This window comes from Urtica dioica, chromosome 4, assembly GCF_054948205.1.
Source record: "Urtica dioica subsp. dioica isolate 48M chromosome 4, U.dioica_male_clone48M_v1_H2, whole genome shotgun sequence".
Classification (NCBI taxonomy): Eukaryota; Viridiplantae; Streptophyta; class Magnoliopsida; order Rosales; family Urticaceae; genus Urtica; species Urtica dioica.
The window spans coordinates 15,199,616-15,214,662 of NC_142759.1; the positions used below are offsets into that span (position 1 = coordinate 15,199,616).

The 15,047-nt window shown below is 38.5% G+C and overlaps 2 protein-coding genes across 2 annotated transcripts; one reads left to right on the forward strand and one right to left on the reverse strand.

The window, feature by feature from the left end:
- The first annotated feature begins 1,561 nt into the window (after nt 1-1,561).
- LOC149400770 (putative ABC transporter B family member 8) lies at nt 1,562-10,379 on the forward strand. Its single transcript, XM_089613628.1, has 8 exons — nt 1,562-1,842; nt 1,928-1,982; nt 2,237-2,415; nt 3,019-3,476; nt 5,290-6,850; nt 7,753-8,196; nt 8,928-9,334; nt 9,824-10,379. The coding sequence occupies exons 1-8, from the start codon at nt 1,573-1,575 to the stop codon at nt 10,188-10,190; spliced, it is 3,741 nt and encodes a 1,246-aa protein (XP_089469754.1). The 5' UTR covers nt 1,562-1,572; the 3' UTR covers nt 10,191-10,379.
- A 413-nt stretch (nt 10,380-10,792) lies between these two features.
- Nucleotides 10,793-14,412, reverse strand: LOC149400771 (putative protein phosphatase 2C 6). Its single transcript, XM_089613629.1, has 4 exons — nt 13,912-14,412; nt 12,042-12,332; nt 11,776-11,881; nt 10,793-11,465 (listed from the first exon to the last, which is right to left on the reverse strand). The coding sequence occupies exons 1-4, from the start codon at nt 14,296-14,298 to the stop codon at nt 11,140-11,142; spliced, it is 1,110 nt and encodes a 369-aa protein (XP_089469755.1). The 5' UTR covers nt 14,299-14,412; the 3' UTR covers nt 10,793-11,139.
- Between the last annotated feature and the right edge of the window lie 635 nt (nt 14,413-15,047).

A 15,047-nucleotide genomic window follows, 5' to 3' on the forward strand; every position in this document is an offset into this window, starting at 1 on the left:
CATAACGTGACATTTTTGGTTTACCATTTTATTGAATTAAAAGGGTAGGGTATTTATGTCACTTTAAGCGTGTAAATACGTGGATGTGGTTATTTACCAAATATTTATAAAACGTTGGTTACATAGCAATCTTAAAATGTAAATATGACTACATACTTAATAGACCCTTTTTAATTATAAAGTCAATTAAAAATTATGAAATGGTTATATATGATCCAATACATTTTTTTAGGATATAAAAAGGGTTCATTAGGAAAATAGCCAACTTAAACGTTTGATATTGCTAAATAGCCAATGTTTGGTAAATATTAGATAAATAGCCAATTTCATATATTTACAAACGTAAATCTTAAATAAATAGTCACTGCCATATATATTAAGTCACGTTATCATTTATGGCTATTTACCTAAGATTTACCAAACGTTGACTATTTAGCAATATCGAACGTTTAAGTTGGCTATTTTCTTAATTTTTTTATATAAAAATGTTATAAATAATAATCTAAAAAGATACGCATGTGAATCGTGGGAATAATCACAATATTTCCACTAAACATAAAGAATACATCCCTTGAATTATTAACTATACGTCTTTATCTCTTATCTTAGTACTGCTTATTTCTTATTACTTGTGTTGTGTGTAATAAACTGACAATTAGTACTCGTCGGTCAATATATAATTCTGCACATTCGTTGAACAACTATATATATATATATATATATATATATATATATAATATTGTATTTGTTCTATAACCAGTCATTCATCTCACATAAAGAAGCCTTCGAATTTTATATGCTCTACCAATTTTTCAAAGAAGAAAAAGGAAAATTCTATATGTTTTTTCCTTGTCCATTTCGATATTTTCAAGAAAAGCTTCTTTTCCTGATTTCCTTTTACCTGGATGCGCAAATGCGCGTTCCAACTTTTATAAAGTTAAGAACTTTCAGTCTTTAAATTACTCTTGGTTAAAATATATATTGTCCTTCTCCCAAACTAATTTGCAGAGCCAATTAACTTTACCGCCTTCTTTAAAATGTTAATATTTCTAGTACATGAAAACGAGAGTCACGAAGTTTTATGGATGTATGTGCATCTAACACCGCACGAAATAAAAAAAGCATAAAAGCAAAACTAAGAGATTATATATATTACTAATTACCAAATTAACTTGGGAATTAATGCATGATATTGAAATAAAATATTACCATTGCACTTTAATATTCCGACATCACAAAATAAAACCAAACAAAAAGAGAAGAAATTAAAAAACACAAAAAGTAAAATAAATAAAAACTGGCCAATTGCACGGTGGTCTCTTAGTCACCTTCATTGAATTGTATCTAAAAATATATTAGCTTATTATTATAGCAAACGGCCATGCTAGTATATGTGAAAGTAACATCCATTATATGATTTCCGACCCCACATAAAGGAATTCATTACATAACAGCGTTTCTTCATGGAAGATCAATGGTTGGACAATAATTAAAAAGTATATATAATATTGATTTTGTACGTGTATAAATACCCTCGATTGTGGCGTTAATTAGTAAGCGAAAGCAGAAAAAATGGGTTCACCAAAGAAGAGTGACATTATTGATGAGCTCAAGAAATCAGAGAGTATGTCAAAGTCAAACAATATTAGGTCGAACTTATTCATAGTTCTGAGATACTCTGATTGGGTTGATATTGTGCTGATGATTTTGGGCACTGTTGGAGCTATTGGTGATGGCATGTCCACAAACATTTTGCTGGTTTATGCCAGCCGTATTATGAACAGCCTGGGATACGGAAACACCCAACAAAATCGCGGCAATTTCATGGACGAAGTTGAAAAGGTAAATTTTAAACAGTTTCAATTTCGTTCACTATTATATATTTCTAACACACTTTTTGTGTGTGTGTGTGTGTGTATGAAAACAGTGCAGTTTGAACTTCGTGTACTTGGGATTAGCAGTACTGGTTGTGGTTTTTATGGGTAAAGCACTTTATAAATTATATACACATACCCTATTCATTTTTCTTTTTCCTTTCTATGTAGTAATAAAATAGGTACTTTAATTTGGATGCTAATTAAAACGGAACTAGCTGGTAGTATTTTCGTGACTGATAAACGTCCTTGATTGAAACCCTAATAACATAGTATTTTCGTGATTGATAAACGTCCTCGATTGAAACCCTAATAGTTATGGTGATGATGAATGGTATGATATGATATATGGGTACATGCAGAGGGGTATTGCTGGAGCAAAACGAGCGAGAGGCAAGTGATGAGAATGCGATACAAGTATTTGGAAGCAGTGTTGAGACAGGAAGTTGGCTTCTTTCACTCCCAACAAGCCACTACCTCTGACGTCATCAACAGCATCTCTGAAGACACCTCTCTCATCCAACAAGTCCTCAGTGAAAAGGTTTCACAACTAACTATTACAATTTACACCACTTCAAGTTTGTACTTTGCTAGGCCCTTAAAACAATTTTAGTCCATTATTTAGTCTCTCTAACTAATTTTTTTTTTCTTGGTAATTTCCGTCTAAGATTTAACATATTAACATGCAAAGTACATGATTTGTTAATAGAGGTCATTTTATGCCTTTGTAATGATTAAATAACATTTCATGTTTCTATCACGTATCGATATATATTCAACCCAAAACCAACAATTATTTATTATAAGGCTTAAATTATTCATTTAAACTAATAAATTTAATAAATGGTTAAAATTTGTCTAAACTTAGTAAAATAACCAACACTTAAAAAAATGTGCAACTACGAAATGTCAATATTTTTTTTTACTCTAATAGTTTCGATTTGCAATTTTGTATGAATCTTTCTTTATGGCTTATTTATACGGCTATAGTCATATGAAAATGTTTTACCGTATAGCCAACTTTCTATTAATTTTAAGTAAATAGTCACGGGATTTTATTAACAAAGCCAAAAACATTAATAATTGTAGATATTCGTTAATAATTGTAAATCCAAAGTTACATTTTGATTTTACATATATACAGGTGCCGATATTTCTGATGCACGCTTCGGTGTTTGCATCGGGACTGGCATTCGCGACCATGTTCTCGTGGAGGCTGGCTCTAGTGGCGTTCCCGACTCTTCTAGTGTTAATCATCCCGGGCCTAATCTACGGGAAATACCTTATGTACATCTCGAGGATGGCCCGCGAGGAGTACGGGATCGCCAACGCGATTGTGGAGCAGGCGCTGAGCTCCATCAGGACGGTGTACGCTTTCACCGCGGAGAAGCGCGTAGTGGAGCGCTACTCCGCGGTGCTGGACCGCACCACTGCCCTGGGGATCAAGCAAGGGCTGGCCAAGGGACTAGCCGTTGGGAGCACCGGGCTGTGTTTTGCCATTTGGGCGTTCCTTGCGTGGTACGGAAGCCGTTTGGTCATGTATAACGGCGAGAGTGGCGGCAGGATTTACGCTGCCGCGATCTCCTTCGTCTTGAGTGGACTGTACGTTTCTTTTACCTTACCTTTCATTTTTGTTTTATTTTCATAGTTTCTTATTCTAATCTTATTTTTGTGCTTAAGATAAACTTTATATGTTTTATTTTTTGGTCACCATAAAATTAAGATTTGTGATGATGATTATATATCAATTCTGTAAATAAAACGGTACTCGTATAGATATATTTTGCACGCATCAAAAATTGCAAGTTATTACACTTGAAAATTCTATGTTATTTTACAGGTCATAAAAAATGAGATTAATTTTTCACCTATTTTTCATGAAAAATTGAATTAACTAATTAATTACAACTTTATGTCTTAATTTCATTTCCCTCCTTCCTAATAGCACAATAAGATGAAATCTATTATTTTCTTTTACCTCCTATTTTTCAAATTAAAAAAAGCATATATATATATATATATATATATATATATATATATATATATATATATATATATATGAAGTGACATGTTGTTCTTAGCTCCAGTTGGAAGTTGGAACTCAGAATATAAGAGCAACATTAATGGTGCATTAGCTTAATTTGTCAAATCAATTTTTTAAGGTATAATTTTTTTAAGCAAAATTGCTCTTTAGTGGTAAGCCAATCTCCATCTTATTGCTTAAACATTAACCATATTTTTTTTTACATTTTATTGCATTCTCATTGGTTGAAAAATAAGTGGGACCCATTAGCTTAGTTTAGAGCCAATTTGCTTAATAGAGCTAATTTGCTCTACCAAGCAAATAGCTAAAATGTGCAACAATGGTTAAGCTAATAGCTTAAACTTTTCAAAATTGCTAGCAAGTCCCTCTTTTTGCACCATTAAAGATGCTCTAAGAGAGAAATTGAATTTGTGTTATTTAGATGGAGGGGAAAAAAAAGGAAAAGAAAAAGGGAGAACGGATAACTAATGAGTGAATCTTCTATAAAAAAAGTTATTGAAAAATAGAATTCATCCAAATTCATACACTAATTTATGTGTATTTTCTCATATTTCACTCTTCATTTTTTCTCTTTTTTATGACTTAAATACAACATTGAATTTTTGATATTCTGTATTATTTTTTATTTAATTCTCATTTTCCCTTCTATTTTCTTTTTTCCCCGTGCTTTTCGAATTCCAAACGAAATTGTATGCCATTTTTATAGCTTGAGTCTAATCCTGGGCATTGGAACGGAAGGCAACGGAAATTCCGTCCTTCCGCTATTGTTCTTGGGTACCGGAAATTCTGATCCGTTAGCTTCCGGTACTACTGTTGACCCGAATATATATATATATATATATATATATATATATATATATATATTTTGTGGATAAAATAGTATATTTTAGGATTAATTTTTATTTATTATATGAATCGTACCGGAAGTTATTGGAAGAGAAGCATAAGTAACACACACAGAGAATACAGAAACACTAAGGGACCGTTTGGTTTAGTTTTCTAAACACGTTTTCTGTTTTTAAATTCTATTTTCTGATTCTAATTTTTAAATTTAAAAAACAGATTTAGAATTACGTTTCGGAATATTTTAAATGTTGTTTGGTTATGTTTTCCATTCAATTGTATAGAGATAAAATAGAAAACAACTTTTCATTGTTTTTTGTTTTTTAAACAAATTTCAAAGAAAACAGAAACATGATTCTAAATCTGTTTTCTGAATTTATAACCAAACAGTTTTTCTAAAACTGTTTTCTAGAATTTAGAATCAGAAAACAGAAAACAGAAATGGAAAACTTAACCAAATGGGACCTAAAACTAATGAATTAGTGCACTAAAACTAATGAATCAGTGTAATTGATCAATGCAATGCAGGTCTCTGGGCACGGCACTACCGGAGCTGAAATACTTCACGGAAGCTGCCGTGGCAGCGGAGCGTATCCTGGAGCGAATCGAGCGCGAACCCGAGATCGACGGCGACAGCGACAAGGGAATAGTCCCGGCCACGATCCGCGGCGAGCTCAAGTTCGACCGCGTTGGGTTCGCGTACCCGTCCCGCCCCGACTCCCCCGTCCTCACCGACTTCACACTCACCGTCCACGCCGGCAACACCGTCGCCCTCGTCGGCGCCAGCGGCTCCGGCAAGTCCACCGCCCTCGCCCTCGCCCTCCGCTTCTACGACCCCGACTCCGGCCACGTCACCATCGACGGCCTCCACGTCACCGCCCTCAGCCTCAGGTGGCTCCGCGCGCAGATCGGCCTCGTCAGCCAAGACCACGCTCTGTTTGGAACCTCGGTGAGGGACAACATCTTGTTCGGGAAGCTTGACGCTTCCGCGGCGGAGCTCACCGCCGCCGCCGTCGCCGCCAACGCTCACGGATTCATCACGCGGCTTCCGGAAGGCTACGAGACCAAGATCGGAGAGAAGGGAGGGCTTTTGTCCGGCGGGCAGAAGCAGAGGATCGCCATAGCCAGGGCGATCGTAAGGAATCCCGTGATTCTCCTTTTGGATGAAGCCACATCGGCTTTGGATTCCGAGTCGGAGAGTCTGGTTCAGAACGCGCTTGACCAAGCCTCCGTCGGGAGAACCACGCTCGTGGTGGCTCACAAGCTTTCCACCGTGAGAAACGCCGATCTGATCGCGGTGGTGAACGGCGGCTCTGTGATCGAGATCGGCTCGCACGCCGAGCTCGTTAACCGAACCAACGGTCACTACGCGAAGCTCGTCAAGATGCAGAGGCAGTTCAGCTCCGACGAGCCGGAAGCCTTCTTCTCCGCCGCCGCCGCGCCGAGGTCGAGTCCTCTTCTCTTCGCCAAATCTCCGGTCGAAAGATTCTCCGATCCTCTTCCTCCGGCGAAGACGGCGATTCCGCTTCCTCCATCGGCTCCGCCGTCGTTCTTCCGGCTCCTCTCGCTGAACCGGCCGGAGTGGAAGCACGGGGTGGCCGGAGCGATCTCGGCGGCGGCGTTCGGATCGGTGCAGCCGACGTACGCGCTGACGATCGGGGGAATGATCGCGGCGTTCTTTGCTCCGACGCACGAGGAGATGCGGTCGCGGATCCGAGTGTACTGCGGGATCTTCGCGGCGCTGGCTATGGCGTCGATGGCGCTGAACCTGGTTCAGCACTACAGCTTCGCGTACATGGGAGAGAGGCTGACGAGGAGAGTCCGGATCCGGATGCTGAAGAACATCCTGACCTTCGAGACCGCCTGGTTTGACGATGCCGGGTCCAACGGAAGCGGCGCGCTCTGCTCGCGCCTCAGCAACGAGGCGTCGATGGTCAAGTCTCTCGTCGCCGATCGCGCCTCGCTGACAGTTCAGACGGCCTCCGCCGTCGCCGTCGCCGTCGCCATGGGCCTCGCCATTGCCTGGAAGCTCGCCGTCGTCATGGTGGCGGTGCAGCCCCTGACCGTCGCGTGCTTCTACGCGCGCAAGGTAATATATTACTGCTCACTTGTCAGTCTTATATGCTGCCAAGGGTTGAAATAAACCAAACGGATACTATGAAATGTCTAATTATTGTAGAACAGAAAATTTATTGCTAATCAGGAGAGAGCCATAAATTGTAAATTATATGCGAAAATATGAAAAGAAAAAAATAAATTAGATAAAGCTAATTCATAAATTTGTAGGTTTAAAAAAAAATTAAAAACTAGCAAAAGAAGTGTATATATATATATATATATATATATATATATATATATATATATATATATGTATATATATTTTTCAGTAGAGGTTATTAAAAAAATAAGTTAACCAACTCAAAATCTTCCATCTTTCTTTTTGAGTTGCTATCGATGCTTTTACCGAATCCAGAACTTTTGTCCATTTTTTTGTGTCTCCCGCCAATTTAACCATTTTAATTTATTTTTAAATAAATATACACTAATAATTAAATAAAATGATCATGACGTGATTTATTTTGATTGGAGGGATACCAAGGAAAACACAAAAAAATAACAGAGGATCCGGGCATTGACGGAGCCAAAAATTCAAGTCAGGGATCAAAATTGAAAATATTTTAAAATTTTGGGTCAAAAAATATAAAAAATGCTAAAATTTTAAGGGTAAAAATTGCAAGTTCTAAAAATTCAGGGGAGTATTTGTCTCTCTTAAGCCCAAGGTGGCTCCGCCCATGGATCCGGGTTTGTTTTTAACACATTTTAAACAAACATACACTAAAATAAGTGTGATGTGGCTTATGGTAATTTTTTTTTTTTTTTTTTTTTTCGCGTTGATTCAAACTCATCTTTTCGTTTTGGGTGAGGGTGTGTCTATCATATCATAATTATGCCAACTAAATGCGGGGTATGAATATGTGCAACAAAATTAAGGTGTTACTAACGAGGGCTTCGGCGTCGGCGGCACGGGCCCAAGCGCAGAGCGCGCAATCGGCGGCGGAGGCAGTGAGGAACCACGAGATAGTGACGGCGTTCGGGAGCAGCGGAGAGGTGCTGAGGCTGTTTGCGGCGGCGCAGGAGGGGGCGAGGAGGGAGGGTGCGAGGAGGGCGTGGACGGCCGGGATCGGGATGGGGTCCGCGCAGTGTCTGACGTTCATGACGTGGGCCTTGGATTTTTGGTTCGGCGGGAAGTTGGTGGAGAAGGGTGAGATTTCCGCGGGAGATGTTTTCAAGACCTTCTTTATATTGGTGAGCACCGGGAAGGTTATTGCCGAGGCCGGGAGCATGACGTCCGACCTTGCTAAGGGATCTGCTGCCGTTGCTTCTGTTTTTCACATCCTCAACCGCCGATCTCTCATCCCGCCCTCCGCCAATCATGTAAGTATATAAATGTATTTCTTTCTATTGTAATACTTATAGTTGAGTTTGTTTGTGCAAACGAGACCGAGTTTCTCATTTGTTACACCATAAATAAAAGACTTTTAAAATAAAGTATTCGTTAATAAATTACATTTTGTGGTATATCTCTATATGTTTAGTAGCGAGAGATTTCAGGGTTTAAGAATTTTGGGTTTTATAGCCAAATAGTCAAATGAAATTAAAGGATTTGAAAAATAGTAAACGCTCTTCTAAAATTAATTAAATAGTTAAATTGTGAAAATACTTGGTTTCAACAAATTTTACCCTATGATTAGAGTGATAGATTGCTTATATAAAATGTGAAGAAATTCAATGATAAGGTCAAAATATTTTTTGACGGCGTAACTTTGATTATTTGTTGAAAACTTAAAATTAAATTTGGTTATTTTGTTATTTATTTAGTTTCAAATGCCTATTTTATATACTACTGATTATTTATTTATTCAAATCATATATTTTATATAGGTTTGAATAAAAAAATAAAAAAAAACTAGAAGTAAAATGGGAGTTAATGCACAATTTTTTGTTAAAATATTTTGAGAGTGATTGGTGATATTCTTGCAAAATGTCATGAAGTCACTGTTTCAAAATAATCAGTAGCAAGTGGGAGGAGTAGTTTATGATTTTATTCTATTTTAAAGACATTCTTAGAACATTTTTTCACTTGGGATATCCATTGACACACACAGGATGATGATGGAAGAAAATTAGAAAAAGTGTTGGGAGGGATAGAGATGAAGAAGGTAGAATTCGCATACCCGAGCAGGCCACACGCGCCGGTGCTGCGAGGGCTGAACTTGGAAGTGAAGGCTGGCTCAAGTATCGGTGTGGTTGGGAAGAGCGGATGTGGAAAGTCGACGATAATAAGCCTGATTTTGAGATTCTACGACGTTGATAAAGGGAGCGTCAGGGTTGATGGCGTGGACATCAGAGAGTTGGACATCCAATGGTTAAGGAGCCACACCGCCCTCGTTAGCCAAGAGCCAATTATATATTCTGGCACCATCCACCACAACATCGTCTTTGGCAACCCCGATGCCTCGCACAGCCAGGTCATCGAGGCTGCAAAAGCCGCCAACGCCCACCAATTCATCTCGTAAGTATATATATATATATATATATATATATATATATATATATATATATATATATATATAATTAAGTATTTAGCCAACTAAAACGTTTGAAATTGCTATATAGCCAACGTTTCGTAAATTTTAGATAAATAGCCATAAAGATGACGTGACATTCCTAATTTGCCCTTATATTGAAATAAAAGTGTGGTGTATTTACGTTAATTTACGCGTGACTTTTTACCTAAGATTTACGAAACGTTGGCTATATAACAATGTGAAACTATATATATAGTTGTATACCTAATGGACTACATATATATATATATATATATATATATATATATATATGTGTGTGTGTGTGTGTGTGTGTGTGTGTGTGTGTGTGTGTGTGTGTGTGTGTGTGTGTGTGTCGATTTAGCAGTTAGGGATTATTATACAATATGTTTATTAGTGTATTAAATAATAATTTGATAAATGACAAATGATTTAATTTTTTTTTTTGCGGGCAGGTCGTTGAAGGAAGGTTACGACACAGAGTGTGGGGAAGGAGGGGTGCAACTTTCGGGAGGACAAAAGCAAAGGATAGCGATAGCAAGGGCCATAATTCGAAATCCGATAATATTACTGTTGGACGAGGCAACAAGCGCTCTTGACGTGCAATCAGAGCAATTGGTGCAAGAAGCCCTAAACCGTATCATGGTCGGGAGGACCACCATTGTGGTAGCCCACAGGCTCAACACCATCAAACACTTGGACACGATTGCAGTCCTGGCCGACGGGAAGGTGGCCGAGCGAGGATCCTATGCCCATCTCAAGCACAACAAGGGTGCTTTTTTCAACCTTTTAAATTTGCCAAACTTTGGTCCAATCAGTTAGACATTTCCATATTTTAGTTTGTGTGTAGTATTAGTATTATTAGTAGAAGTATATATGGTCTATGTTTGAGTAGACTATATATGTGAGAGTGGGTTTCAAAATATATATAGACTAAATAAGCAATTCACCTGTGAAAAAAGCAACTCACTACTTGAAATATATATCTAGTTTAATTCAAAATATTATAAAGCTAAACTACAGCATGATCCAGACACCTCAAAATCCAAACGTTCTTGAAACCTCAAAGAGTATGTAGTTACATTTTGCGTTTAACATTACTCATTTTGTGTAGCATTTGTTATTTAAACGTTTGATTTCAACTGCCAATTGAGTTTTCCTTGTTGCTGAATTTCGACCGTCAATAAGAATGTAATATCGAGCAATTATATTTTTCGTTGCTTTATGGTCAAGGAACAACAAAAACAAAGAAATCAAAAGAATATTCTTACAGGTTGAGACACGATCAATTACGATATGTTTAAAGCTTTTAATTTCTTAAAACTCAATTATAATCCTCAAGGCAATGTATATTTTTAGGCTTGTTACAGCGCAGGATTTTGTGGTGAAAGATTACTTGCAGAAATTATATCATGCGGCGAATATAAGGGGAAATAATACCACAAATGATAATAGAAAAATACAAACAGAACTTTTAAAAATAGAAACATCCTGCCTTCTTTTTCTTTTCTTTTCTTTTTCTTGGTTAGACTAAAGCCAATTAAAGATTAAGGATTGATATCTAATCATCATCTTCATCTTCTGTTCTTCTTCTTGTTGTTGGTATCAAACCAATTCTTTTTGTTAGTTAACAGGTCTGTACATGTTAGAAAACGGCAACCAAACATAGTTCTCACTCCTTTCCCTTCACCTTTTGATCCAAGAGAAAGGTGAAAACTGGATTTGAGAACGTTTCAGAAGAGTTTCTTCTTCTTCTTTGACAACACACATTCTATTGCCTTGGCTGGCGTCTTTTCTTGGACTTGAGATCAACGACGACGATGGAAATGTTGTCGGAGCTGTTCTTTCCGTAAGCAATCTCGGTGAGGTTGTCAGCGACGAACTGCGCCGGAGATACCTGGTCTTCCGTGGCAGTGCTATTCAGCAAGAATCTTCGGCGTCTTCTCAAGATGTGACGCGCGATCTCTCCTACTTCGTCGTTGCTCATCACGTCCCAAAGACCGTCGCTCGCCAAAATCAAGCACTCGTCGTCGTCGCTCCTGGTCATGAACGTAATCTCGGGTTCTGGTATTATCCACGGTCTTAGATATCTGTCCCCTGTTAGATATCATACGATGAACACAGCCCCTTAAACACAAGTTACGGATTTATAGCAAGTAATATTCAAATTTGGGGACTAAACCAAGCTACCAGAAATGAAAAATTGGTTCCACTGTCATGTAAATATAATATGACTAATTCATAGACTCATAGCATAAAGCATGGTGGGTTATATCATTGTTTAATTTGAAGTGTTAGTTTCTAGTGCTAATCACAGTACACTAGTATATCCTTCCATCCTATTTTCACTTGGTGCTCCAAAAAAAAAAAAAAAAAAAAAAATTGGAAAGGGTAGAGAGAGGAAAACCTATAGCTCTGGACATGGCAAGAACTCCAAAGACTCTAGAGCCATTCCAGTTAATGACTCTCCCTCCCCCATCTTCGATTCTCTTCAGCTCGTCTTCTCTATCGGGCTGTGTGACGATGAACCATTTTCTTGTTTAGTCTCATGCCAAAAAATCAATATCAACATCTATCTATGACACCTTTTTTTATTCATTACGCTGTCCCTGAACTGAACACAAAGCTCAGCCTTTAAGAAAAGAAAGAAAGAAAACAGAGTTCGGTTATAACCTTCTGATCAACGGTCAAGGGGATTGTTTGTGTCCCACGGCAAAGAACGGCTCTGGAGTCTCCGCAATTCGAGGTGATGATCTGGCAGCCGGAGAGAAGCGCGACCACGGCGGTCGATCCAACCATCTCCGGCGCCACCGATTCGGTGAGGACGTTATTGTCCACTTTCTGAAACCCGACAGACAAAGCTGTCTCCCATTTCCTCTGCCATTCAGAGCCGCCATGATCGCTCTCTCTACTCCACTCTTCTGCTATCACACTGTGCATTCGCTCGGAGCAGAATTTCGCCACCTCAACAAACCAACCAATTTTCATGTGCTCATAATTAATCACTCAATTTTTTTTTGGAAAGCAAGGCCTCTAGTAACATTATTCTTTCCTTTTAACTTACTCCAAACAGCAAAAAGTAGAGACCAATTGTGTGATCGTGTATATATGTTCATGTGTGTCATCAACAATAATTCAACCAACCGAGCGATGAATAATATCTCGGAGTGTTGAGAATTGAGATAAAAGGAAAGATTATAACCTCATGTTCCAGATAAATGGACTATCATGTCATGTCTACCAGCAACAAATGGCAATAAGAAAAATAAAAGTGACTCGTCAGAGCATCCAATGCAAAGGAATTGGTGTGTGTGTGTCCATTAAATAATAAACACAAAACAGCTGTATCCTAGCAATCAATTTACAATTATTTCTATAAAACATTTGTAACGACAACATTACCAACTACCTCTCTATTCTTTACTCACGCACTATACTATTATTACACGTGAAACATAAAACTCTCGTGTCAACTTTGCTATTTAAAAAAAATATATATAAAAATCGGTAATCTAAAATATAGTATGCAGATAAAAACCCCTGATTAAAAATTTGGAAAAAAAAAATAGAAAAATCAACCACGGTAAGTTTTTATGTTTTTGTTTTTTTGTTTTGTTTTTTTGTGTGGAAGAATTAAATAAAATGAATTGAATGTTAGAAAGCATTGTTTGGTGACTCACCTTGCAATGTGGTCCCAACGCAAAAGACTTGTATGTTTCTTCCAACAAAAGCGGAAAAGGACCACTTCTTGATCGTCATAATCAGAGATTTTATTTAGGTAGCGCTCTAATAATTATCGTTTTACACTAAACTAAGAGCTTTCAATAAAGGTTTCGTCAGCATGTGATGATGATATATATATATGTATACATAGCGAAGAAGAACAAATGGAATACTTGAATACTACTGTGGGTCCCACTGGGGAATTGTGACTGGCGAGGCTTCCGTGACGAAAGTTGGTGACCGCCACGTGACGCGAGCAAAGCCCAAGTTAATTACAATTGTTAACGAACGGAATTGCGTTGTCCTAAAGACACGTGTCGAAGACAAATTCTAGTGACTCAAAGGACGGTCACGCTCGACCCTTCGATGAGGTCGATCCAACAGCCAAGAAGTTGTACTCGCTCTCTCTCCACCGAATGTCCAAAACCAACACTCGTGGACCACTCGGGACACGAAACGTTTCACTTACTTGTGACTTTGGGACTATATACCTAAGAACCAATCGTAACTTGCCAAAACAACTTTCATTATTTCTTTTGTTTAAACTTTAAACCAAAATAAAATAAAAACTCGTACCCACTGTCACGTTCCTTTCAATCCCACTCGAAAGAGGAAAACTATTATCAAATTATCAATCCATCAGAAAGATAACGATTATTTAGTCTAAAATAACCATTTTTTTAATTTGCAAGCAAGAAGACACACCGTCTTTTTTGCCGGTACAATTTTAATCTTGTCGACTTACCTAACCTTGAAGTCTACTCTCAAATTCAAAATATTATTATTAAAATAATAACAGATCAAGTGTTTGCTTGAGTACCTGAGAACCTCCGTGACCGTCGTAGACTCCGAAGAAATGAATCGGCGAAACCTCGCCGGAAGTTCTGGATCCCGGAGCCGTACAGCCTCCTACGTGATCGCACGGCCGCGAAATGAAATCCGGCGCCACCGCCACCGCGTCCTCCATCTCTTTCCGCCGTCCGATCACCGACTTAAATCCCCAGCTCACCGCCGCGTTGTTTCTTCCGACGCACTTTTGCCTCGCCGCCCCGATCTCCGCTGCTGGCGCCGGTATTTCGCCGGAGCTCGTGCTGGTCATGGACGCTCCGCCTGAGCTGGACGAGCTCCGCAATTCCTCGGCCGTGAAAACGGAGGAATTAGCTGAATCAACTCGGTCGAAAAGCTCGTCTTCCGGCGAAGTTTCCATGTCAAGGCGTTTTCGTCGCTCACATCCGCCGAGAGAGAGAGAGAGAAAAAAAAAAAAGAAAGAGAGGGAATTAATTTCTTTTCTTTTTCTGTTCTGATGAGAGGGAGAGAGGGAATGAATTTCGATTAGGATAAAATAAGGGGAAAAAGAGAAGGGACAGGTGTGAGGCTGACACGTGTAAGAGGATTTATTGTTGAAGTGAATCATGGAAAGAGAGAAGAAAAGGGCATTAAGTGATTGATTGGCCACTCAGTGTCGTACTCTTTTCTTTTTTTCACTTTTCGCTTCACCACCACGTGTCCTTCTTCGATCTATCTACCTCTCTCTGGTATTCGGTAGGGATGCCAATTTGTCCCATTACCCGCGTTTCGGCCCGTTACCCGATTTATTCGGGTCGGGTAATATCCGTCTTTTTAGGTAAACGGGTAATACCCGTTAGGGTTTTAACGGGTCCAGGTACGGGTAACGGAATAGTCATCCCGTACCCGGTTACCCGGAATCCGACCCGTTAACTTTTAAATATTTAAAAAGATAACAAATTTTAATATGTTGCAATGAAGATGACCAAATTTACAATGAAAATGATCAATTTGCAATGAAGACTTCTTTTGTATTTTTATTTATTTATTTTGAATGTTAATGTTCTTTATATTGTAGTAGTATTTTGATATTTTTCACATAAATTTTATTATTTTTAAACTTTATATTGTTGATGGATTTTTATTTTATAAACGGGTAAGCGGGTCTAC